This window comes from Erigeron canadensis, chromosome 2 (assembly GCF_010389155.1).
Source record: "Erigeron canadensis isolate Cc75 chromosome 2, C_canadensis_v1, whole genome shotgun sequence".
Taxonomy (NCBI): domain Eukaryota; kingdom Viridiplantae; phylum Streptophyta; class Magnoliopsida; order Asterales; family Asteraceae; genus Erigeron; species Erigeron canadensis.
Window position 1 is genome coordinate 41,069,257 of NC_057762.1, and position 27,443 is coordinate 41,096,699.

Below are 27,443 nucleotides of genomic sequence, written 5' to 3' on the forward strand. Positions count from 1 at the left end.
TTTGATCACAATAAATATACATTAGCTGTTTTGAAACAAAAAGTAAAGAAGAGTTCATCTCTCATTGTTCCTTGTTTGTTTCCCTCCAGGTGTCCCAATGATTTAAATAGATATATAACGTCTGAAGAATTAGTCCTTAAACATAGATCCTATCACCAAAAATCACACATTGTACCATAACACGAATATTGGCTGAAAATGGCCCAATATAAGGCACTTGCATTACAATAAGTCAATAAATTAAATTTAATACAACAAAAGCTGTACATATCTTCTGATTTGATCTACTATAAGAATACAGCTGAAGATATATAATTAAAATAAATTTATAACCCGGGCCATAATAACACTGTGATATCCTTGAATCTATCAACAAGAACATTGATATTTATCCAAGCTTCCATATGGCTATCAAGAGAACAATTCTTTATGACATTTGTGGCATGATGGTAAACAGCAACCAAATGCAGATGGAGCAAATCTTGATAGGATGTCCATCCACTCATCAAGATTGGTGCTAAAAGATATATACTGATCTACTGGACCCTAGTCTATAAGTTCACCATTCCACTTTAACATCGTGGTTCTCGCATCAGAGATCGGTGGTGTCAAGGTTTATTGAGTCAAGTCAATAAAAGCTTCTGTGAATGAAGCACGGAGGCATGGCACCTGCTTAAAAAATATAATGACCGTAAATATAACAATAGGCAAATTAATAATAATAATGTTAAGAGTTGTGCTATATGTAACATCTTATTTTCTGGGATATCATAATTTTCAGAGTAAGGTATAACTATACTTCACATGGTATTGTCAAACATTAGTTTATATTAGCATTTTGAGTTGAGAGGGAAAAAGTTTTGAAGCTAATGGATATATGGGATATGAGGTGAATGTTCAGCATTATTTTGCATATAGAAATGCACCTACTAAATTGTACACATCTTTGTATAAATCAGACTATACTTATACCAAAATGACTTGTACCATTTATCTTGTCTTGTCTAAATTGGTCTGACTACCCAAAGAAAAAAAACAAACTATTGACGTGTCCAATTAAAAGAGAGTAATACAAACATGAAGACAAAAACTAATTTAGCAAACGAAGCTCTCAAAGTAATTGCATAATGGAGGTAAATTACTAACCTCTAACGCATACTCAACATTATCAACAATTTTTTGAAACTCAACTTCTAAGCACTGGGAAGCCCTCGAACATCAGCGAAAGTTTTTCTCCGTTCTTTTTCAATCTTGATTCCAATAAGAAAATGGAACTGTTAGAAACTATCTATGACATGCTAGTCAGATAGTGGAGTTATAAAGTTAAAACTCTTTAATCTTTATATTGATATACCTGAGCCTCCAACTCGGTTATTCTTTGTAGAGCTCTTTGTTCCATACGAGCACGTTTTTTGTATTCTTCTTCAAGCAATCCAGTTAGCTGATATCTTAACTCCGCCATTTCCTGAGCTAAATCTTCAGCTTCTTCCTTGGCCTTGAACTTTTCGTCTTTCAGTTGTTCCTGGTAACAAATAAAATTAAATATTAAATAAAGATTTCAACGCTTTTATTTTTCTTATCACTTCAAAGTACACATACCTTCAACTGGTTCACAAGAAGTTCATATTCATGTATCTGACATGATAATTTCTTATTTTGATTTTCAGAATCTGCATTGGTTTCAAATGTTTTAAGCTTCTCCCTTAATGCTTTATTTTCCTTAACCAAGTGTTTAACACTCCGCGCTGCTTGTAATTGTATTTTGCAGTTTTTAGTCAGTTCCTGCATCACGCGATGTTCTTGATCAACTTCTTCCTGGACTTTTTTAGCTTCGAAAAAGCTATGTTCCATTGCCATCAAATCAAGCTTCATGCTTTCTATGTCACATTGGAAGTCTAAAGTAACATTTGAAATGGATTCTTCTAATTCCTTTATACATAATGTTGCATCATGCAACTCGTGTTCTTTGTTCTCTAAATTCACCTTTAAAGCCAAATTCTCTGAATTCTGTGCCTTCAATTCTTGCTGTAACCTTCTTACAATTTCATCCAAATCTTCGTTTGCTCTGAGCTTCGACTCTAGATTGCTAATATAATCAGTCATATGGTTTATCAGCGTGTCCTTTGTGTTCACCTGATCCTGCAAGTAATCTGCGAGATGCATTGCAATGAGTCAAGCCTACAGAACTGTACACCTGCAGTTAGCAGGGTGCACTTAATTGGAGCTGTAAGCAATAATATTCTATGGAAATTGGCCATTGGTATGTTTCAAATTGATATATGCTCAATTAACCAAAACCAAGAACCAAAAAGACAACTTGCACTGTGATACAGACTCATTACCTATTTCTTGGGAACAGTTACTCAGCTCTCGTTCCAAATTTTGGATCCGCTTCTTGTCATTAGATCGAGTTTCGGACATTAATTTGGCATGAGATTCCAGGCTCTGTATAATGTAAAACACGAAAACATAAGATGACTTGAGATAACATCTTCAATCTTAAAGAACATGTACATCATACAATGATATTTAAGAAGATAAGTGAAGCAACCAGGATAAGTTACCCGCAGGAGTTCACCGCTGGATTCTTTTATCATGTCTTTTTCTATCCTCAACTACATTACAAAAAAAGACATGGAAATCTTATAAGTTATAAGTGCCATAGTACATGGATGTAAACTTCAAAACCAAACGACTATGAATCTATGATAAATACTTCCCAACTTCTATTTATCAGCAAGAACTTTGGTAAGTTATAGTGTTATACTATAATATCTACTCTTTAAAATATATGTAAAGGCATCTGCTCATATTTATCTTGGCAACCAACGTTGTTGTGAACTCATTGCTTATAGAAGATAATAATATCATATGATAAACCAAATATTTTCTTAAGTAACAAGGTGGGAAGCATTTCCATCTATTAAATCTCTATTTTATGTAGTTCCAATGCATTATTCATTCACCTCGCCAACATATTTGTGGCTACAAATCTACATACTAAGCATGTAATGAGGTAGTCCCATAAGCTAAATAGCAAAGAGAGTTAACTTATCAATTAACTTTTTAAAGGTGTACTTCCATCATTGATTATACATGAAAAAGAAAGAAAGAACGAAAGCCTTTGATTGAAAACTGATAGAGGTAAGTGATCAATGAAAGTTAATGACACAAGTACACAACTCAATAGAAAAAACACTTTCATTAATGAAAGCGGAGGAATTATATCCTAAGAAATGGAAGTTTTGGAAAGCATCAACGAATGACGTGTATTTCATTCACGTGTTCATGAACCTACTAGATCAGTAGATCACTTTCATGATAGTAAGTAGGCATTACTATTCTAGCATATGAAGGTTAACCGCAATCGTTAACACGGTAATTGAACATGAAATGTACCTCTTTACATCTTGCTTCAAACTGTAATAACTCCTCATCGTCCAAAAAGCAACTGCTGCCACTACTAGAACAAGTAGACATCTACAATACACATATATTTAATATTAACTCAAATATAAACAAAACAATAGTTGTTTATTATACATTTCTTCTGATGCTACACTAAAAAAGATAACAGCTTGCAAAAGAGCAAGAAAACATTCTAAAGAAAGTGACTAAAAACCGCAAGAATTCAGAACTCTAAAGGGATCATACATTCAAGTCTCCTGTTTTCGATGGAAATCACTTTGCACCTAAAAATCTTGAGATTTTGATTTTTTTTAACAAACATCAAGTCTAACAAATATAATTATGACTGGTGAATATCACATTACACACCACATAATTATCACACATTCGAAAACACGATCTACTAGTTAATGGGCCACCTAGAATCCGTTAAATTTGCAAGCTATGTGTTTTGAATCATTTATATAGAGAAAAAGATGAAAACTTTACAAGGATAAATGATAAGATTAATCTGCATAAGACCCTATAAACTCAAAACATACAGATTATATGTATAATATATAACATTAATTAAAAAAGATAACATACTTGTCCAACTTCTGAATCAGTATACATATCACAATTATTAAATTATAAATAATTACAGAATAGAAATTCAAGGTACAGAGAGAAAAGGGGGATAACCGTTTTTTCTGGGGTTTTGATTTAATTAATAAGAATAAACTGGTGAAATTCAGCAGAAGAATTTTTATTATTAAAATTGAATGAATTTATGTTAGAAAGATGGAATCTTTTGAATGAAAAGATTGTGTTGTGGATTAGGGAGATCATATGGGTTGGGTGTATTTTGGTCTAGCTGCAATTTTAATTTTAAATTAGAGGGGAAAAAAAGGCGTTTGCTTTTACAACACTATTTGACAAGGGTCTAGTTAGTCACTCGAGTCAAGATTGTTGGGCATATCTGACCCAAATTATTTTTTCACCTTTTACTCATTGTCGTATTAATATTATATACGTTATGAAATAATTATTACGTGACTATCTTCATTCACCTCCCTAACCTTTCATATTATATTATTTATGTTTGTATTAAGTTTATCAATGTTAAATGCTTATATATATATAGATTCATGTATGAAGATTGATAAATCAATGAAAAATGTTCTTCTCATCTCCATCTGACCATCTCTTATGTCTATTTTGATATTGTCTATATCTTATTATAAATCTCTTATGTTATTAGGTCGTTGTTTTACAACACATTATCAGCACGAAAAACTAGTATATTTTGATCCTTGAATTAACAAACGGTGGTTGCACGAATTGTAGGGAGACTTGATATAAAGGTTTGAACGGAGTTTTGGATTTGACGATCTTGAATTCCTATTTACAATTACGATCATCATTGCGGTAAATTCCTAATCTTGACACTTCGATCTATTAATTTAGTTATATGAATTTGAGGTTTGGAATTACTTTCTGGCTACTACCTTAATTCATGCTCATATGAGATCTATTTTCGTGTCAGTATTTTGCTCCTATTTTATGTCACACTTTCATATGTTTTCTTTATAATGCCCGTTGACTCATGATGCTTGACGAACCATTGATAAAATATAGTGGATTCCATAAAATATTTTTGCGATCTTTTTTTAAAATTGAGACACACTACTATAGTATTTAAAAATCTTAATGTATATATCTTGATCCATGAAGAATGAGGTTTAAATTTGATTTATGATCGATCGTATAAACTTTTTGTATTTCATTTTTATTTTAGACGTGCGTTTCTTTTACTATAAGACCGTACCCTAATTCTATAGGAGTGTTGTTCTTTATCTTGATGATTATATCCATTAAAATTCCCAATGTTTCGATGCTGTAATATCTACAATTATGACATGTTGAAGATTCATTGTTGCTAAACCAAGACTCTTAAAACAAGTCCCAAATTTATGTTTGTTAGTTATAAATTGTTTGGTTCCATATATACATGGCTCGATCGATTGAACCATGTAGTTTTACTAGTTCTTATTTTTATTTTATTTTTTTTAATAGCAGTGGTGATTGGATTCAACGACATGTCTCTTCATCGTCCGGTAGAGATCGACCACGTAACCAGCACAGTCAATCCGATGGCATGACTGGCGATGGAAGTCCCACTACCGTTCTGGAGGAAACCAGCTAAATATTAGAGAAAACCTCCATGCCCCACCACATTGGCAAGGACTTCCCAATATGTTTTTCAAATGTTTTGAACTTGTGACCAACACTTAACAGAAATACATAAGGGACACTAAATGTCTAGTTTGGCTAAATCCCAATTACTAGTTCTTATTTACTTTGTTGATTATTGCTAAGTGGCTATGTGTATATTATCCTTTTGACATGTTGATATGCATTACATCATTGTCAACAACCTCCTTAAAACAATTATCTTAAAATATGAGTTTTTTTGGTTTTGTAAGGAAACACTTGATTTTCAAATTTTGTGATTAAAGTTGTAGGTTTGAGATTATGACATATACGTTATTGGAAAAAACCTCCTTGTAGGTTACTATGAGTATCAGTTATTAGTCTGAACATGTACTTGTTTAGATAGAGATTATACATTTCATCAGTATTGCTTGTATAATTAATATCACTTGACACAACAATCATAATAGAATTGAATTTGCCATCACTCCATGAAAATAAAATTTCTTAGACAGTACTTCAAAGTCATACATGACCTATATAAATATTTTATTACAAGATCCTTTTAAATACATGATAAATATCGATCACTTTATATGTGGCAACAATTTTAAATACATGATAAATATCGATCACTTTATATGTGGTGACAATTGCTTATGTATAAAACAAATGACATGATCTTCTTGAGATAATATAAATTTGTCAATTGTCATGAGAAATAAATATATAAAGGTGAAGGTACTATTATTTTGGTATTATAGTTTATACAAAAGAGAGAGAGCGCGCACGCACACACACATACATATATATATATATATATATATATATATATATATATATATATATATATATCCATGTATTATATCTCATGGACCTTGATTATTTGATTGATGACATGATTAACGGGATAAAACGAGATGTTACTAACTATAAATAGATCAATTTCTAGTAACATAAATACGAATTATGGCGAAGCACATGAAAATTAAATTTGTCTAAATGTTGAATCATAAATAAAAAAAAAGATTTATTTGTATTTTTAATATGATGAAGGTTGTTATGAATGACGGATATAAAATATAGAAAGAATAAAAATTCTTGTTGTTTTAAGTATCGTATATATGTTAGTTATGTTTGTATGTGCTTTATATGTCTTGTAAGACACTTTATTGATCGTTTAAAGGCACAGTTTTTCATTCTTTGTTATAATATAGATGTTACAATGAATTGTACGAAAGTTTAAAAGAAATTGAAATTAAATTAATAGATAATTTAGTGTTTTAAAGTACCATTGTAATTTAAGTGGTTGTGCTCTACTAATACAACAAGTTCACTAGCATAAAACATGGGTTTTTTTTTTTTGAAAATATTATATTTTAATGTGAGATTATATTGAATGATGTGAAGGTTTTGAAAGCGCTCATATAAATTTACTTGGAGAAATAGGATTAAAGCAATGATGTACTAATACCTCTCGTATTACATGCCTAATTCTCCAATATGATGTCAAGTACAATTGAGGCACGTGTGGTCATAAACTAGTGGTTTATGAATTAATCGGCATGACCGGATCGACCATACCGAGTCAATGATGATGCAAAATACATGGAAGAGTCGAGAGATTCTTCAAAGTGATTATTGTGAATATTTGCTCTATACGAAATTATATGCCAAATACAATAAGGATTGAATCCTTAAACTAATGGAACATATGCAAAAGGAGATGTAAGTAAGCATATACATCGTCCAAAAGACCATTTAGTGTTTTAAATCGATGCATCGTCTAAATGAGTCATTAAAGTCGCAACTTGAAGTTTGCGTGATAGATTGCTCATCTTATTAGATTGGGAGCATGTTCCATATTTATATTGGCAATAATGATTACTTTTGTAATGATCATTTGAGAGCAAAATGAATGATTATAGTTTGGGGCCATGTTATTTAACATGCAATAATATGAATTTGCATCATGCCAATAGTTTATTTTCTCCCCACCGAAATTGGTTTATGACCAGAAACGAAGTATGACTCATAATATAAGTGTTTTCGGTTGTGTGGTATACGTATAAAGTTGTTCCACCACAGCGCACAAAGATGAAACCTCAAAGAATGTTGTAAATAATGTTGGGAAATAGGCGTGCCTTGAAGTGTGTAGGCTCATGCTTTGATTCGGTTCGAAATTGTCTTATAAACTAGACATTATTATGACTGTTTTGGGTATAAGTTAAAACATGAAAAAGTGTATGTACTCAATAAAGCCATTATTGGAAGATTTATTTATGGCTTAAGTTACTCATTAACATGATTCAGTTTTCCCAACATTAAGGAGAGATGTTCCCAACATCAGGGAAAGATGGAAAACAGCTGAAATGAGTAGGAATAAGGTCCTCACACCGTTGAATATCAAATTAAAGTTTATGAGATAATTTATTCACAATCTTTATCAATTGCCAACCATGTTAACTGACCAAAAGAGAAAGTGATTAAATCACATATATTAGTTGCTAATGCTCCGCTTGATAATAAATTTACAAATATTTGAACTATGGTACAAAGGTCGATTCCAAATAAAAGCCTCGAATGAAAAGGAACATACTATTAAGATGGTCAAAGTCGAGGTATAAAGACCCCATAAGAGATTGATAATGAGAAACTAGACACGAAGCTTTTGAGAAACCCCGGGTAACTAGAATTAATGAGATCTCAATTAAATGTGATATGTCTAGAGCTTTGTGGAATCGAAAAAAAATAAAAACGACGTCAAAATGATTGTATATGATATAGCACTAAGAATTTCAAATAATGGTGAGGATCTTGAATGCAAGCATGGACATAAATTGATTATGTATGGATGATTGGCCAAAAGAAAAGACGCAAAGATTGGGACCTCAAGTCCACTTGAAAATGTAAAACTTTAGATATAAATGACATGTGTGGAAATAAATGAGAAAATTGCATGTATGATACATAAGGCATAATCTCTTAAGCAATGCACATCCGATGAAGAGTATTACTTATAAATATATAATGGATGCCCATATATAATATAATTAGGTCATTATGAATTTAATTATAAAATAAAGATTTTCACAATGACTTAGAATTGATCACGATGAGACATATTCTCATGTGGCGGATGCAATTATTGATATCTTTTCAAGTCTGACAATATGAAATTAAATAGCGTCTTGTGAATAATTTCGAGTTCATTTGATACTGTTATTCCTCAAAGGATATATAATACAATGAGCATGCCTTATTCGTTAAGTTGCAATATAAAATGCACGGTGCATGACTAATTATGACCCAAAGATGCTACAATTATATTTGAAAGGTTCTTGAGAACAATATGTAGCAAATATAATCTACAAGTCTATAAAAGATATTTGGTAAAGTCATATTGAGTATTTAGCTTGAAGTTATGAAAATTATTTGACCAAGGATATTATAGAAATATAAAACTTGAATATGTTATGAATGTAAAAGTTCTTTGTGACAATTTTATGTTTGAAAGTGTGAGATGGAAAATCTCAAACATAAAATTCTAGTAATGAATAATTACTCACTAGGAATTTATATGACGAGGAAAATACTTTGTGGGTATATCTATTTATTGAGTATACTAAATAATTTGCATATATGATCATTTGGTATTGATAAAGAGCACTTGGTATTGAGAAAAATGATATGGATAAGGATCATTTTCATTCCTTGTGGAGATAAATTCTCATGAGATAAAGATATTATCTCATGAGAATGTATTAGAAGGGTAAAAACATATATTTTTATTACCCTGGAGGCGATAAAGGTATAAGTTACATACTACTAACCTATCAAAGAAGTTTTAGTTTTTGTTTTGATAATGCAGGATGATCGATTACAAATAGATATGTATTTATAAATATTGATATCAACTTTATCATATGTTATAAGTCAATTGACAGATCAACATGAAGATAATGCAACAAGGATGTTTTTAACGACTGAAGTTGTATACCAGAGTAAACTTGTTCGTGATATTATTAACTGAAGGAGCTTAAGTGATGTGATCATCAGGGGGAGAAGATATGCGTTGCACTCTTTTTTCCTTGGCCATGGTTTTGTCCCATTGGGTTTTCCTGGCAAGGTTTTTAATGAGGCAACATCCCCAAACGTATCAAAAGAACTATGTAACTCTTTTTTCTTCACTAGGTTTTTGTCTCATTGGGTTTTCCCTAGTAAGGTTTTAACGAGGCATATTCTTTTAACTCGTGGATAGCCAAGGGAGAGTGTTATGAAATCATTATTATGTGGCTATCCACATTCACCTCCCTAACCTTTCATATTATATCATTTATGTTTGTATTAAGTGTATCAATGTTAGATGCCTATATATATATATGTTCATGTATGAAGATCGATAAATTAATGAAAAAGGCTATTCTCATCCCCATCTCTTATGTCTATTTTGATATTGTCTATACCTTATTATAAATCTCTTATGCTATTAGGTCGTTGTTTTACAACATTATCTTATTTTTTTTAGTTTGTATATCAAAAAATACCACTATCGATCATGCTTCATTCTTATCTTTCTAACTTCTTTCCTAAATTTTTTTACTATCATATATTTTCAAAATAAACAACTTTCTTTCATTAAATTATTGGTTGAATATGACTTGGTCCCTACTTACCGTTTTCTTGCATTTTCTCGTGAGAAAAACTTCATATTTTCTTATGAAAGAGCTTGAGAAAATATTGACGTCGGCCATGTCTGCTGGTTTGGATTGAATATTCGATTATTATGCACATATTTACAAGTAGGGAATTCTATCTAATTTTTTTCAGTTTTGATTTGGGTTATAGAAGATCATAATTATTTGACCTGACTAAAAATAAGGTGATGTCAGTATCAATGATCAAATATTTTCTCATATTAGTCAACTAAGTCCACGTGAGTTTGATGTTTATGGATGACTCCATAACTCAAGATTATAATTCAGAATGTTAATGGACAAACTAAAAATTTTATACAAAGGAATTAGAGAAAAAAAGACATTGGCAAAGGCCTTAGCTAACATTTTAAATTACCTTTTAGAAGGTTAACTTCGGGTTTTAGGGTCGGGTAGGGTCGGGTCAAATCTGGTTTTGCCCACCACTATGTGTACAGATTCCAAGTTTGCAACTATGCCGAGCCATAGTCCATTGAGGCATAGACCAATGGACCATTGTCATATACAAGATTGGGCTTCTATAGTTAGACCCAGTAAACAAAAGAATGCAAAAAAATGTCTGATCCAATTAATTAAACTGAAGCCCATACATCGTTCAATTATTACATTTTCTTCCTTTCCTCTTTTGGCTAACTGAATGAATAAAAGAATTATGAAACAACGGTTTGCACATTTTGGCATACAACATAATTAAACGTGTTACAACATATTAGTCATACAACATGTCACAATATATTAGTTATACAACATAATTATACGTGTTACAGAAAGAAAAAATAATTGTAAAGCTTCCACAAATCAGAAGAGAAAACACCTTTGATAAGATAATTTGAAATTCTAAATGTGAATTAAAGATGAATATGATTGACAAACTAATACTGTAACTATCAAGCCACCTTTTCCCCTTGAAAGATGATTTTTAGACCAGATATACGTGTAAGGACTATGATGTATTCATTTTTTTTTTAATAATAACATATATGTAACACTTTGTAATGAACTAGTTTTCGAAAAATAAGTATCCAACAAAAATGAATGTAAAGTCATGACAAATTGAAAGTTAACTGAAATTATAATCAATGAATTTGTTGGTAGCTCCAGATAGGATAAAATGCCCAGCAAATACTACACTTCCATAATACCCGTAAATGTTGAAGTCCTTTTAATAAACAACAAACATGTGCGCAATATAACTTTAAAAGTTTTTTAACTTTTTTTTTGTGGAACAAACAACTTTCTATATACTGTATATTAATAAGAGTGTACTTTTGAAAATTAAACAGCTTTAATTTAGTAATGACATTGACACAAAGTTTACAATAAAATAACTGTCGAACAAAGACTAATTTATTATACTCGTAGTTAATACACTAAAGTAATACATATTTTAGTCAAATATTACTATAATTTGCACTTTCTCTAGTTCCAACTTTGATCATGGTGACAAAGAGATTAATATTAAAATTATACGAGTCTGCAACAATATATATATTAATATTGGTCATAAGCATAAATTAAGTCAATCTCATACATTGCCTTCAACTTGATGGTTAATTTTTGTCTCATAACAAACTAAAATAACCAAATTACTAATAATATGTTTGATTTTAAAAGTAAGAATCAGTAGTACTTTCCCTAATATATATTCTCTAGCATGTCATGTTAATTCATCATCAATTACAGATCGACTAAATGTCTTGGATTAATTAACTAATTAGTGTGCTGATCACTCCATCAAACTTAAGGTTGACCTGTTTCTTGCAGAATGCTGCTCGCTTCCAATATGATCTCTGAAGCCCTCGGGGCTATTACACACCACATCACACAACGTGCAAGTTAACTTTCTCTCTTCTTCAGACGCCTTCTTCTGTCTCTTTGTGTTGTTTACATCCTCGCCATTTTTTGGTGAACTGATCATAGGCGCCTTTCGTTTGCTACTCTCTTCGTTATCACTTGGAGGATCATGTAACGGTTTAGTAGCTAATGAGGAAGGGGGAGGCGGCGGGCTAAGTACAAAATGTGTTGTGTCAGGTCTTTCCATCTTCTTTTTGTGTTTCTTTCCTGAAAGGTGTGATTGGAGCACCTCCGGGGAGTTGCAAGAAATCTGACATACTTCACACCTAAAAGGATTTTCTTCATTTGGGTCAACAACTTCACATTTTGGCAACTTCAGACTTTCCATGGCCGAGGGTGAACTCGGCTTGAGAACAGAAATTCGAAGCTTCTTCAAATGTTTCTTCCCTAATAGATGATGGTTGATGTCATCACCCGTGCAACTGATCTTACAAACTTCACACCATTGACCTTTACTTGCAGCTGAATCTCCAGTACTTTTGTTCTCAGTTGACTTCAAATCTTCCAGAGTCTTATAAACAGGTGTTGACTGCATTGTGGTGATCAAAGGCGGGGACTTGATTTCTTCCAAAGCCTCATGGTTTTTGAGGTCTTCTTTCCTTGAATTGTGTCCTTCAGGCCATTTGTCACCACTAAGACTGACTTTGCTAGCCTCACAGGAAACAGGTTGGTGGCTCTTGAGTTCGTTACAAGGCTGAAGCAGGGTTGTGCATAATGGTGTGGAGTTAGGAAGCTGGTCCATACACGAAGGTACAGTCACCTGGCCAACAACATACAAGCCATATATGAATTACCACTCACAGAAATAAAATTGCAAATTAAGGAGAAAAAAAGAAAACCAATATAATGAAACGAAACATTGTTGCTGTGCTAAAGCTTGATCAAAAGATGGTGCAAATTTTACCTCCTCTGTAGCTATGCTTTGAATCTTGTGTTTAACACTATCCAGATCAGGAATGCTGCAATAGAACAGGGAACCACGTGATGCTTCTTTTTGCAACAAATTTTGGTTCTTCGTCTCGGACACTTGATCAAAAATGCCATTTGTATCAGCAGATGGCCGTTCTTGCTTGGTGGCCGCTGAAACTTCTTGAGGCTTTTTCTCAGTCACTTGGTCTAAAATGCCATTTGAATAGGGAGTTGGCGGTTCTTGCTTGGTGCCCAATGAAACTTGAGGCCTTTTCTCAAACTCTTGGTCTAAAATGCCATTTGTATCAGAAGATGGCGGTTTTGGCTTAGGGGCCAATAAATCTTGGAGCCTTTTCTCCGACTCATGGCATAAAATGCCATTTGTTTTGGGAGATGGCGGTTCTTGCTTGGTGGCCGATGAAAGTTGGAGATTTTTGGATTTCCTCAAATGAGCCTTTCCTTCTTTATGTATCTCGAGTGACTTGTCGCTATTACAAGTTACATTACAAACATCACAAACAAAAGAGCATCCGGTTTTGGTTTTAGTACCGTTTGTTACTGCTACAACACCATTCTCAACTTTCCTTACTACAACATCACTCTCAGTTTTCGCTGCTAAGCCATTGTTTTCAATTTCGTTTACAACAACAGCAACATTGCTTTCAATATTTGTAGCTACAACAACATCACTTTCACCAGAACTTTCTACATTACCAGTTTCTACCACTACATGAGAATCGACATCCATTATTGGTGATATCGGCTTAAACTTATCAAGATAATTGACTGTCTCCTGATCAATGACTTCCAAGCGTTCAAAACAATCCGAAGTAGTTGCTTTCGAAACCATTGTTGTATTATGTTCACTCAAACTTACACCAGCCTGAATATATATGTCAAGAAGATATATAGTCATTGTACATTCATCAATATATATATCCAACATGTTGTATAAAGCTAAAACAACCCAAAAGTGCTGCTTTTTTTTTAATAGGTAAACCATTCTTTTTTAACAGGTAATTAATACTGTATCAAATTAGTATTATTACATACTACAACAAACGGATTGCTTATAAACCATAACTGAAAAATACATAACAATCTTCCATCCACAAATTATTTTTTAGCAATTCCGAAACAGATTAAAATCCTAAACTGCCTTTATATAAAACTTACATGTTCTGAAGCAGTTAAATCAGATGTCTTTGAAAAGATTTTATAACATGGAGCTACCGCTACACATGGGTCGATATTCAGTGTTGATATGGGCGTAAAGCTACAACCTTTATCCGGGTTTGGGTTCTTGAATGCAACGGGGTTGGATCCTGGAGGATGGATCATGGGTTCGGGTACATCATAACATTGCAAAACAGGGGTAAAGTTTGGAATTTGGAAGTTTTTGGGTTTTTGTGATGAAGAAGAAGAAGAAGAAGATGATGATGGTTTTTGTTCTTTAATCATTGTGGCTTTAAAATCTTGAAATTTTTTATCTAATGGTTTTGCAGGAGAATGAACCGCTACTGAGTGAAATTCTTTTGATCCATAGGGTGGTCAATGGTCATTAATGTTTTGTCAGCTGTAACTTCTTTTTATTTGTATTCTTTGTTTGGTGTCGTAAATTTGTTAGCACGAATAATAATCTTTGGTTGTTCGTAAAAGTAAAACAGAAAAAAAATTAAGGGTTTTGCAAGTAAAGAGAGAGGGAAAGAATCATGTATGTATAAGTATATGTATTGTAACTTGTAAAAGGATTTGGAATTGATTGCTGTATATCTCACGTTGTTATCAGTTTTGAACTCTTTTTGACCTTTGTTGTTTTTGTACATCAATTTGACTTGACCCCCAACCATACCTTCACTTCCTTGTTACTTGTATAAAAGTAATCGATGTAAAATAGCGGTGATTTATTATAACTAATTTTATTAAAAATATTATAAGTATATTAGGTGTAGATAACAAAATTAATAAATAAATGAGAATAGTAATTTATATGTATTTTAAATACTGAAAGTTAAAAATTATAAAAAAAAATAGTATGTTTTATATAAGAAAAAAAAGAGATAAAAATAAAGATATTTTACACACAATGACAAACTATATACGATATACGTATGTACACACGCATATCCATTAGAAGTTCCCATCCTCATTCGTTGCGCTGTCTTCCCCTAGCATGATGTTACAAACCGACGAGCCAAAGTGAAAAAGTTGTGCCAGCGGTTCATTATAATTGAAAACCTCTACGGTTATATCGAGTAAATACATAAATGCTTAGGGTTTTATTCAATATAATGTATGTATAGTTTTAGAGTTTTTCTATAATTGTCATAAGGGAACACATAATAATGGATTTAAGGTACTTCGCAAAATCAAAAAGATAACAACATTCTTCTGGTAAGTGAGAATGCGATTTTTTAAATAATAATGTTATTTTATTTTTTATTTTTCAATTTAGGTAAAAAAAATCTTGTTACATTATTTAGTTTACAAGATGTGTTAAATGATTTTTATTTTTTTTAAGTAGTTAGTTTCGATTGTTGGATACAATTTTAACCAACGATTTGCTAGATCTTCAACCCCTACTCATGGAAAATACCTTAAGATAAAAAATTATCAATATGTCATCTACAAACAATATAAAATTGTGAGATATTAATATGTGTTTGTATTAATTTCTATTAATATATTAAAAGGTATAAGTTTCACAAATGATTATACCAATTCATATGTGTGTTGTATTATTAAATGTGATTCCTGATATGATATGTGATGTGATAATATAGGATAGGGATTCATATCCCAACCAAGTTTTTTTGGTATCTAGACCACACTTACTATTTACAGCGACAGTCGCTGCAAATAGTGCAGGCCCCCTTATCTGTAATGGCAAATCTGACAAAAAATAGCGGCTCCCTGTCAGTAATCGTTGCAAATAGTTGGATCTGGACAAAAACACCACTATTTGCAGCGATAATCGCTGCAAATAGTCTGATTTAATTACCAAAAAAGTGGTCGGGATACCAGCCGCCTATAAGATTTCATCATTAATTTCAATATAGACTAGCTATTGTAAAATTAGACAAATTTTCATCGTTGTTGCTACAAAGATGTTGAACGAGTATATGTATCTAGCTATTCACCCAAAAAATTTAATAGCTTAATTTCATCATTAATGTTTAAGATGTGGCGATGACAACTGGCGGCAACGACAGAAAGTAACGGCAATGGTGTGATGACGGCAATGACGAAGGTGGGGACGTCGTTGGTGGTATGGTTGTTAATGTATTTTGCCTAGCCTACAATGAAATCCGAATAATGAGATAAAATATTACTTAGATGAATAGTAACCCGTCACACAGACATGACATTATTGATGAATCCATTGTCTTAATATTATATACTCATATATGATATAATATGATATGATATAGGTCAAAGGTCATCTCTTTTATACACATCAAAACATAGCTTTTATTTTTTCTTTTGTCATTTTGAAGAACAAAAATATCAAACGTTGTGTAAATTTTGCAGAGCATCATTTTTGTTTTTGAGAAGTTTACACTAGTGCTACAATATTAACAGCAAAACATTTTAGCTTTTGTCTCTTTGTGATAGATGTGATAACACATCAACCTATAAGTTGTAGCTTCAAATACCATCAACCTATAAGTTGTCTTTCTAAAAAACATATAAAGAAATTTAAAGAGTCTTTGTAAAAAGTTATACTTTCTGAGTTTAAGTAGAATAATGAAGAAAAAATAAAAATAAATACTTGATGTATAACTAAAATTTTCTTCTACCATACACCTACTATGCAATGGAGTTAATGCTTTGTCCAGTATGCATTTGATGCATCATCTGATCTGATGCAAAACTGTATGATGAAAGGTCTGAAAGACAAAGAAAATACGTACTTCTTGCGCATCTTTTTAGGGGTTTGATAAATGGACCCAATATTTTTGCTTATTAGACCCATAAGTCAAAAGTCAAAACAGTAATAATTATATCATGGATGTACTAATAAATTAATATAAAAACTTTGACTGAACAAAAGAGTTTGATACAAAAAGTTTCCAACCCTTCGTGTACCTCCAAAACCTATAGAATTCTCCATCTCCATATACTTATTTTCTGATTTCTGAAAAAACAAAATACTCCCACGCCAATTGTCCCTCCTCTCTCCTTTAACAGCCACCACCCTATTATTGCCACCGCCCAAGTTGTCGCCGTTGCACTGCCACACGCAACCTCAGCCACTTTTCTCAGTTATCACCGCCCCTTCCTTTCTCTCGCTTCTCAGATCTGGTGGGTGGTGGTGGCGATTTATAGATCTGGCAAGTTTACTGGTGGTGAACCCTATACCTTTTAACTGTCATAAACTCCTTTCTGTCTTTTCCTATTCTTCTTTTTTGTGTATGTATGTGCAGGAGATATTATGGACTATAGTCCAAAAAAAGTTGAAAATTGGTAAATATTAGTACATCTGACTGGTCTTGGTTCAGTTTGGAGCACTTACTTGAACTTGGAAAAATCAAATTCTGATCATCTTAATTATCTGCTTATATATATATGGCGTCTAGTATCCCGATCATATTTTTGGTAATCCGACTAGACTATTAATAACAAGGGGCCTGCTTTTATTCTACCAGATTTGTCATTACAGACAGGGGCCTACACTATTTTGGAGCGATATGGTCGAGATACCAAAAATTTGGGTCGGATACACCAGGCGATATATAGGTCTTGGCACATTTAAGAACCTTGCATTCATGTTAATTAGTTGTGCTGCCGCTGCGGCTGCTGTTCTATATCTCTGCCATGAGATTTGGAGCTATACTATATGCACACAAACACAGTATAAACTTTACAAAGACAGCCACATATTTATTTCGTTATATCATCAAAGTAGAAAATAATGTAGCTCTATGTTAACTACAAGTATAGGTATTCTGAAAAACAAAGAAAGGCTAACCCAATTTAATGTTTCTACAATAAACCAAGAAACAGTGGCAGCCAATTAAAGATTTTGCCACAAATACCACCTCCTTCAAAGGTTTATCGGATGGAGAAAATCCTTACAACCATGGATAGATTGTCTGATATTTGCATGGCTTAAGACATTGAGATTTTGTGTTCAAAACGAAATGTGAACAAATGTTTTTCGAACCAAAGATATCATGAGAGTTTTTTTTTCCCTTTAAATATAACCAAGTTTTCTCATAGATTGAAAATGAAGAATAATATAGATCCTCCTAATAAATGGCCTAATAATCATTTTAAAAATCTTTAAACATGTCAACTGTAACCCATTTATTCTTTTAATTTTTAATCTCTATCTTTTAATTCTACCAAATGTCATGATCTCATAGTTGTAGAAATTTTTAAAAGAATTGTTTAAGAAATTTTTTAATACCTTTTAATCTCATCCTTTAGTTATAGTATCATGTTGAAAGTTAAGAAAAATGAGATACACGAATTGACCAAATTGTCCTTAATAAATTAAATCACCATCAAACCTTAATATTAAGATACACCATAATTCCCTCTTACTATAAAATATTTCTACTACCCTCTTTAAATCAATTACGGATTACCTACACCATTTGGCATCGCCACCACCATCACCATCTGTCATCGTCATCACACCGCCACATTATGCGGGTACTACAATAGTCGTTGCCTTTGTATAAGTATCTTCTGTCAGTTTATTTGACCACCATAAAATTAAAAACTAACATACGAAAATTCTTAATGTCATCCTTAGGCAGTCAATGCAAAGTTTTAATTAGTTATTACAATTCGAGCTCTTTTAATGCAAGTTTGAAATTTTGAATACAGTAGTTTTGAAACCCAAACAAAATCTTAAATTTTTGATAACTTTCACAAGTCGAGCTTAATAATTAAATTAATTATATTCATCTCGCTTGTTAAAAGTTCGTTCAAGTTTCACAAGTCACACGAGCCTAAACTGGGTTTTAAGTTTGAGATAAACTTATTGTGTATAGATTATGTAAATCATTTACATTGGGTCCAAAGTATATATAATTAATAATTCACGTAAGTGACAAGTTGAAGAACTAATCTTGTATATGTGCAAAGTAATGATAAGATGATTAACTTTTGTCTTTTTAAACTTTTTTTTTACTACTTTATCAATTTTAAAGAATTTTTAGTACTTTTGATGGTTTATGTTATACACTACATAAGTCAAGCAGATTCGTAACCGAGACTATCCCTACATTAAATGCAGTCCATATTATAACATTTAAGTGTTATCACAACTAATTAGTGTTGTGGATCATTTTTATTTTATTTTATTAATCTACATCTATACTCCTTTACAAAATAAACTAAAACCATCCTCCTTAAAGTTTTAAGAACCTGATATGACCAATTTACCCTCCATCTTAATGCATCTCTATTTTCATTCTATACGCTGTGATTAAAATACCCTTACAAAATTTTCAAATTTTATCTCTCCCTTACACACAAACACATAGTAAAACCCTAACTCATAATTCGTCTCCCCTCCTCTCGCTTCACATCCCACCTCAAACGTTGTATATTTTTACCGCTGCAATGCGCGGACACCATCTAGTTACGTTTTAAAGCATTTGACTTGTGTCTTAATTTTTGAATTTTTAAGTATTACCGTAATTATCATTGCCAATTTGCTCTTATTGTTTAATATGTTAACTTATAGGGTTTATTTTATATTATACGAGTAACCATTATTATCATTAAATAGCCTAGCAATACTAGAAGACATATTTTTTTTATATACCTTTTGACGCATCAGTTAAATGAAGTTTACGAATCATATATACACTAAACTTTACTATTTGATAAACTAGTGTTTAGACCTATCCAATGGACGGGTAATTTAAAAATATATTAATCAAAACTTAAAAATTATAATTCATGTAAGGGGGAAAATATGATGTGTTTAGAATCCGGGTATTAGACTTTAGGTTCGCGTGTTTCATAACAATGTTTCTTAATCTTTATTTAATTAATAACATATAATTTAATGTGGTTGGTTTGAGAGTGTAAAGGGGGTTTGGAGAAACCTAACTTCTTTGAACGTTTGTTGTTTTAGTTTCTGATAATATTTTTCAAATACTCCGTATCATTATTTGCATATGTTTACAATTATTCTTGACAATAAATACTCCTCAATATATATAAAAATTATAATAATATAATAAATCAGTGGTTTTGGTTTTTCTTTGATTTTCTTGCTTTTTATTCGAACATACTGAAGTCAAGGTTCAATGTTTATATTAAACATTATAATCATCGTGAAGGCGACAAAATCCCTATAACCAATACGACAACTTAATCAGTACGAAAACTAAAGAATGAAACATATGAAAATTAACTTCATAAAAATATTGAATCTAATTAACCATTTTTTTCAACTTTAGTTAAATAAAGACAAACACAAACAACAATTATAGACTATAGTTACGAAAACTAAAAAATGAAACATATATATGAGAAATAACTCCATATAAATATTGAATCTAGTTAACCATTTTTTTTCAACTTTAGTTAAATAAAAAAAATTGTAGTTTGTTATATCTAAACTTAAGACAAACACAAACAACAATTTTAAACTATAATTACGAAAACCAAAGAAGGAAACATATAAAAATTAACTCTATATAAATATTGAATATAGTTATTTTTTTTCTTCCTCCAACTTTAGTTAAATAAAAAATTTGTAGTTTGTTATATCTAAACTTAAGACAAACAGAAACAACAACTTTAGACTATATGATGTGCAAAATCGAGCTTTAAATTTATAAAACTAAAACTACCCAAAAACTCACTACTACGCACTCACGGGCAGTGAACCCAATCGTTTGTAATATAGTTAAAAGGTAAGTCTGAGTTCGTTCTCAGGGATTGGAAATGATTAGTTGCTCATGAAATGGTTTGGAAAACGGGTGTTGCTTTGAAAATCCTTTTGACAAATAAAGTAAATTGGTTTGCAAAATAATTGCATAAATTTAAAAAAAAAACACTTCAGACAATATAATTAAAAGTCATCCACCTTGACTTCCCTCGACTTCAAATGTAATTGCATTTAATGAAGAACAAATTCTTTAGAGTTTAAAGATAGTTGTGACAAGAACGAGATACTCACGTGGTACCACCAACCGTAAACAAATTATCGAATCACCTAACTACTAGTCGAATTACCCAAACCGGTACCACCAAGACTAAGACAATTCTTCTAACAATCAGTTTTATTGACTATCAAATTGTTAATTGATCCTATGTGACAATAGCGTGGTACCACCAACCGATATCAATCACGTTGACAAAATTAATCTTTTCTTAAAATGAAATTCACTATCATACCATGAACTAGTGATAATTACTTATAGACAAGTAACCGTTTTAAAATCACATACAGATTCAACTGGTACCACCAACGAAGAATCATATGCAACCAATATCAAAATTAATTAATGAAAAAAGTTAACATCATCAAGATCACAGAACAACGATAGTTAAAAAAATCCTTTTTGAATTAAAAATATTGCAATCACATTATCCGTCTAGTTTCATCAAGGTGGATGATTAAACGTTTAGCCACTCATGATCAATTCACAATAATGAATAAAATAGAAGAGAAACATGATGTACCAATCGTTTGAGAAAAATAAAATGCAAGACAATAAGTACATACGATCTAGATGGGTGCCCGTGAATCTTCAACGAATCTGCCTAAGAAATAATCTTGATTGGAGGAAGAAGAACCCTTGTAGAACAGCTCCTAGATTGATTTTTGATGTTGGAAAATTCGTCCTAGGGTTTGTATTTATACCTCCTTGAAAACTGATGCATAAGTCGGCCTAAAAGACCTTGTTGACCGACCTCTCACTGAGGCGCAGTGACTATATAGCCGTCCACTGCGTCGCAGTCTATTTTTTCTAACTTGGTGTACAGTTTTCTTTCACTTGACTGCGGCGCAGTCATCTTGAGCGTCCACGACTGCGACGCAGTCGAAACTTTGACTTGGACACCCCAGTTGACTTCCAACCACTCCGTCGCAGTGGCTATATTCCTTCCCACTGCGGCGCATCCTTTTTCTTCTGATCAAATTCTTTCAGAAAAACTATACCCACTGCGGTGCAGTGAGCATGTGCACCCTCCACTGCGGCGCAGTGGCAAGATTAATGTGGAAATCTTCTTTTACGATCTTAAACTCGCCATTTCTTCTTCTTTGAACAACTCTCGGTTATGATTCATCTTTAAGGCCAATAAGTCTTCCGAAAATGTACTAAATAAGCACGTAACCTGTCTAGCGCCTGAAACCACTAACAAACGCCATAAACGCACCAAATGCACATGAAATAGACTTAAAACACATAAGAAACAGGCCAATAAGGGTGTGGGTAATGGGTATAAATTAGTCACATCACTATAATTACGAAAACTAAAGAAAAATAAATAGTTTTTGAAAAGTATGTAACAATTCATCAACAAAGATCATCTCGAACCTTTTGATTTTCTTTGGGTTGTTCCACTCCGAAACAGTTCATACATGCACAACACCGAGTCGTAGATGATGATTAACATGTGTTGGCTTAAGATGAATTAAGGTGCTCTTATTTTTGGTTGTTGAAAAAAAAGACATGATAAACCTATAATGGACAACAAACTAAATTAATAGAGATAATAATAACAATAACATAAGAATTTAATGTTAAATAAGTGAAATGTTCATTTGAAAACTAAATTTTTTGTGAAAACTAGAAAACTGGCAAAACACATTGTGATCTGAATTTAACACAATGTGTTTTAATTGTGTTTTTATAAAACAAAATGTGTTTTTATTGTATAATCTAAAATACGTTGTGTTAAGTTTTAAATCACGGTGTGTTTTTGATAGCATTGTAAATCAGAAAATTGTTCAAACACACTGTGATATAAACTTAACACAATGTGTTTTCGAAATACATATTAAAAATACTATGTGTTAAATTCAGAACACAATGTGTTTTGACAGTTTTCTAGTTTTCAAGAAAAATTTAGTTTTCAAATGATCAAAACCCTTTCAAATAATAATAATAATGCTTAAACATGAACAAAGTATATTTAAAAAACCTCTTGGTAAGCGACTATTTTTTTTTTGTTTTGGTCGTAGGTTTTTGTTTATGATGTATAATATGTGAGAGTTTATTCCTAAGTTGTATATATATATATAATATTATTTTTGTGAGACTTTAAAAGATAAAAAGATTTTTTTAGTAAAAATAAGGTCGGCCAAGTGTATCGCCAACCTCTTTTAGTTATATTATAGATAGATAGATGTGTATCGATGATGTATATATGAGTGTATGTCTTTAAATTAGTATTATCACAATTTTGGATCAAAAAATTAATTAATCTTCCATGGCTCGATATATATGTTTACATAATTATATTAAAAATCTCTTATATTTATGTAGACTTTTATTAAAGTTCAGATTATATATGCATTTATAAACATATATAATAATTAAAAAATAGAGAAATAATGAGAAGGGAGAATTAGACTAAAAGAAGAGAATTAAGGGTGCCAAGTATAACTCCAACCCTCTATTTTAATTATATTATAAATTATAGATCATCGAACACCGCACCTTATGCTGGTATATCAATATCACTCTTCCTAAATTCCAAAGGATGATTTCTATACCTAGAGATTATTATCATATATACAAATTAGTGAAAAAACAAAAACCTTATCTTTTCCCGCTAAGGCGCTAAGCATTCATTTATTACCACAAGAGAAGTGATATTATTACCACAAAATTTGATTAATTTACCACAATTATGCATTAACTGTTTATATAGTATGCTATAATATTTATACTGTGTGGTAAATTAATCAAATTGGGTGGTACGAATCACTTCCCATTACCACAATGGCACAATAGACTTAGCCCAATTCAAGCCTAGTAAGGCAGAAAAGTGACAGTAATCATCATGCTTTAATTGGGCCAATTCGTTGGGGTAGGCTAGAGTTGGACTGGGTCAAAAGTATTAGCTCCCATGATCAGCTGTATGTACGGCAGTACCTTATACCATGTAAGTCATTGTAGATTGTGAGCACAAATTTAAGTGAAACCATTACTTGTTATATATGCTATGGTGAAATTAACAACAATTTGTACACAAAAGCAAAATAATTAACCATTATACTACTGTGAAATTTTAAACCCCATATAGTAGTAGTATAATCATATAACTTCACTAGTTCTCACACTCTCCACATAGTTCCATGGTGTTCTTCATCTAGGATTTGTTTTTAGGTATCGATCCATTGACCTTTTTATTTAAATTTCTAATCCTAAATTTTAGTTTTTATTTTCAGTTTTCAACTCAATATTTACTTTTTTTCAAAATTCTGGACTGTATAGTTGATATAACTATGTTTTGTGGAAGATGTTGATGTTTCATATACAAACAAGATAAAGAACTGATAACTTGTTGTCGCGATTGGTCGAGTCATACCAAGTATTCTTCTTCGAATTGAATAGCCGGTCTGACCTGTTGAGAACTCTTTTATCATTAAGTGAAACATGGTACAACTTAAAAGTCATCCCACATAGGTAACCATTATAATATGTAACAAATTCTATTTAACAATAAGTATAAAAAAAACCTTAATAGTCAGAGCTTAAACCATTACTAACCAAATATTATAATTACCATGAACAGATAAAATATAATCCACTAGAGCAAGATGGTTACAAAATTTATTTAAAAAAAGATAAGTGAGACAGGGAGTTGTCAATGTGTGTTGTGATGGTGGGTGACTATACAACCCACCTGTCTTCTTCAAATTATAGAATTCCCATCAACAAACTTTCACACAAAGAGCCAAAGGAATGGTATTGCAAAAGAAAAATTGAGAAAACTGTATAAACAAAGGAAACCTCAAATATTACATCAATACGGATCGTTACAATGAAGATCAACGCAAGAGAAGTTCAAATGTTCTGCTGCGTTAGGGAAACCGTTATCCCTTGATGAAAACAATATAGTTATAAGCACAAAAATGAGCAAAAATGGAACAAAAATAAAAATAGTGAAGATGTTGACATAGTTTGTTCTTGGTGTTTGCGTGTATGTGTGTGTATGGGCTACTTTATTGTTGGTTAAGCAGCAAATTACATCAATTATGCAAAGAATCAATTAAATCTGTACATTCTTGAAATGATCTTATTACTACTTTTTTTTTTTTTTTTTTGTTTAGCTTGTTGAGAGTAAACCAAGTAGTGTGGTTGGTTCATGGTTAGCAGTATCTGCCCAATGCCATGGCTTGCATACTATGGTACTACTGTTGATGATCATATCTTCTTCCATTGTATCAGGAAGCATGTTAAGATCAAGAAAACCTCTGATTTCACGAACCGGTTCATTCACTTTATCAATCAGATTCATGCTTGTTTGCTTTTGATTCAGTAGTTTAGCCTCAGCAATCATATGTGATCTTTTGTGACCTCCCAAAGCCTGTCCAGATGAGAAAACTTTCAAGCAAAGTGGGCATTCATGTGTCCCTAAAACCATTGCTTTCTTCAATGAACCAACAGCAAAATTGATACTAGTATTTTTTGTTGTTTGATCATTATCAAATAGTTTTGCACCAAACCCATTGATCATTAGCTCATGACTTGACCCGGGGTTGTTGGCATTGGTGTTTTCGTGTTCTGTTTGTTGATCTAAACTTCCCTTTAATTTCTTGTGACTTGCTTTATGTCCACCAAGGGCTTGATAAGAGTGAAAGCTTTTGTTACAGGTAATACAATCAAACTTTCTCTTGTTTGAATCCTCAAATTTCCCAAAACCAAACTCAAATTCGTCATCACATTCTTCGTTTTGGATCAAAACTTTCTCTAATCCAGTTGATCCCTCATCAGATCTTCCAACATTATCAACAATTTTCTTGTTCTTAGAACCATTTTGAATCACCTTTTTACCTTCAACTTTACTCAACTTCACAAAAGCAGAGGAATCACAATTATCATTTGATTCAATTTCACTGCCCCATTTCCCCTCATCTCTAGAAAGCATCATCAAACACATAGCAACCTCAGATTCTTGATCTTGTTCAATTTCAGACACAACACTTGTTGAAGCATGATTACTACTAATTTGATTATTGTTATTATTATCATTAACATTCATTGAAATTGAAGATGAAACAGTTGTAATTGTGGTTGTAATTGCAGAAGTAACAATATACCTTTTTGCTCTTCTTGATCTTGATTTCTTGATTTGACCAGCTATTTTACCTGAATTCTCATTATCTGATTGACTAGTCCAAGTCTCTTGATTCAAAACCTTGTTGCTCAAAACTTTTTCAGAATGACATTTCATATGTCCAAATAGGGCCTTCCATGATTGAAAACCTTTTCCACATTCTTTACAAAGCTTATCAAGAACCACCAAACTGTTTTCAACTTCACATGAATCTTTCACTTTTGGTGTCTTTTTTGGATCTTTTCTCAATTCATAACCCAACTCACTCGAATTCATTGGCTTTTCGCCATTGTTGACTGATGACAGCTTCTTCATCTGCTGCTTTTTCTTGTTTTGCTGATCATCACCATGATTATGATGATCAGTTGCGTTGATCACATGAGACCTCATATGACCTCCCAATGATCTACCAGATGGAAAGCTTTTATCACAGAGCTTACACATGTGTTTCATCATTTCTTGATCAGTTTCTTGGATCAAATCTGACATTTTCAGATCAAACTGAAGTCAAACTAATGCAAAAACAGAGTATCTTGCTGAATATTTCAAGAAACACAGAATTCAAGATCAAGATTGAAAATTGATGATGACCCAGATCAAGAAACAAGATTATAACCTCAAATCTGAAACACACATATCTCAGATTTCAATCATGAAATAAACAAGATCAAGATCTTCTTCTAAAAATAGTAGTAGTTGCTTTAGTTAGTTGAGATTGGAAGTAAAAAAAGGAAAAGAAAAAAAGATTGATGATGAGCAACAAAACAAGCAAAGAAAAGCCACTCACTTTCTCTTATAATAGAGATATATATAGAGACAGAAGACTAAAATGTATATATCTGGAGGTTAACTATAAAGATGGAGAAACCCATGCATGAAAGGAAGCAAAGATAGATATATAGAGAGATAAAAATAGGCTGCACGTGTACTCAACTAAGAATCCTACGACAGTAGTGCATGATCGACGGTTGAGATTGATCCACATTTGATCATCCCAATGGCTATGGAAGCAATAAGGATCTTCTAAACCAACTGCCCCCAACTATTCTTTACTTTGTCTTGCTGGCTAAGTGAAAGCTTCACTTCTGCTCTCTC

At 32.0% G+C, this 27,443-nt stretch overlaps 2 protein-coding genes across 2 annotated transcripts; both read right to left on the minus strand.

Annotated features, from left to right (window-relative positions):
* Positions 1–188: 188 nt before the first annotated feature.
* On the minus strand, positions 189–4,266 carry LOC122589042 (protein CROWDED NUCLEI 2). The gene is made up of 8 exons (XM_043761281.1): positions 4,093–4,266; positions 3,400–3,480; positions 2,565–2,615; positions 2,343–2,445; positions 1,600–2,150; positions 1,355–1,522; positions 1,147–1,250; positions 189–669 (listed from the first exon to the last, which is right to left on the minus strand). The coding sequence occupies exons 2-7, from the start codon at positions 3,478–3,480 to the stop codon at positions 1,194–1,196; spliced, it is 1,011 nt and encodes a 336-aa protein (XP_043617216.1). The 5' UTR covers positions 4,093–4,266; the 3' UTR covers positions 189–669; positions 1,147–1,193.
* Positions 4,267–24,979: 20,713 nt separating this feature from the next.
* On the minus strand, positions 24,980–26,998 carry LOC122589403 (zinc finger protein ZAT9-like). Its single transcript, XM_043761696.1, has one exon. The coding sequence runs from the start codon at positions 26,835–26,837 to the stop codon at positions 25,338–25,340; it is 1,500 nt and encodes a 499-aa protein (XP_043617631.1). The 5' UTR covers positions 26,838–26,998; the 3' UTR covers positions 24,980–25,337.
* Between the last annotated feature and the right edge of the window lie 445 nt (positions 26,999–27,443).

Excerpts from the sequence above, each read along its gene's own strand:
- LOC122589042 (XM_043761281.1), bottom strand. The coding sequence starts at position 3,480 with ATGTCTACTTGTTCTAGTAGTGGCAGCAGTTGCTTTTTGGACGATGAG. Across the intron at positions 2,616-3,399 it reads TTGAAGCAAGATGTAAAGAG|TTGAGGATAGAAAAAGACAT; the intron begins GTACATTTCATG and ends TTTGTAATGTAG. Across the intron at positions 1,251-1,354 it reads TAACCGAGTTGGAGGCTCAG|ATTGAAAAAGAACGGAGAAA; the intron begins GTATATCAATAT and ends ATTGGAATCAAG.
- LOC122589403 (XM_043761696.1), bottom strand. The coding sequence starts at position 26,837 with ATGTCAGATTTGATCCAAGAAACTGATCAAGAAATGATGAAACACATG.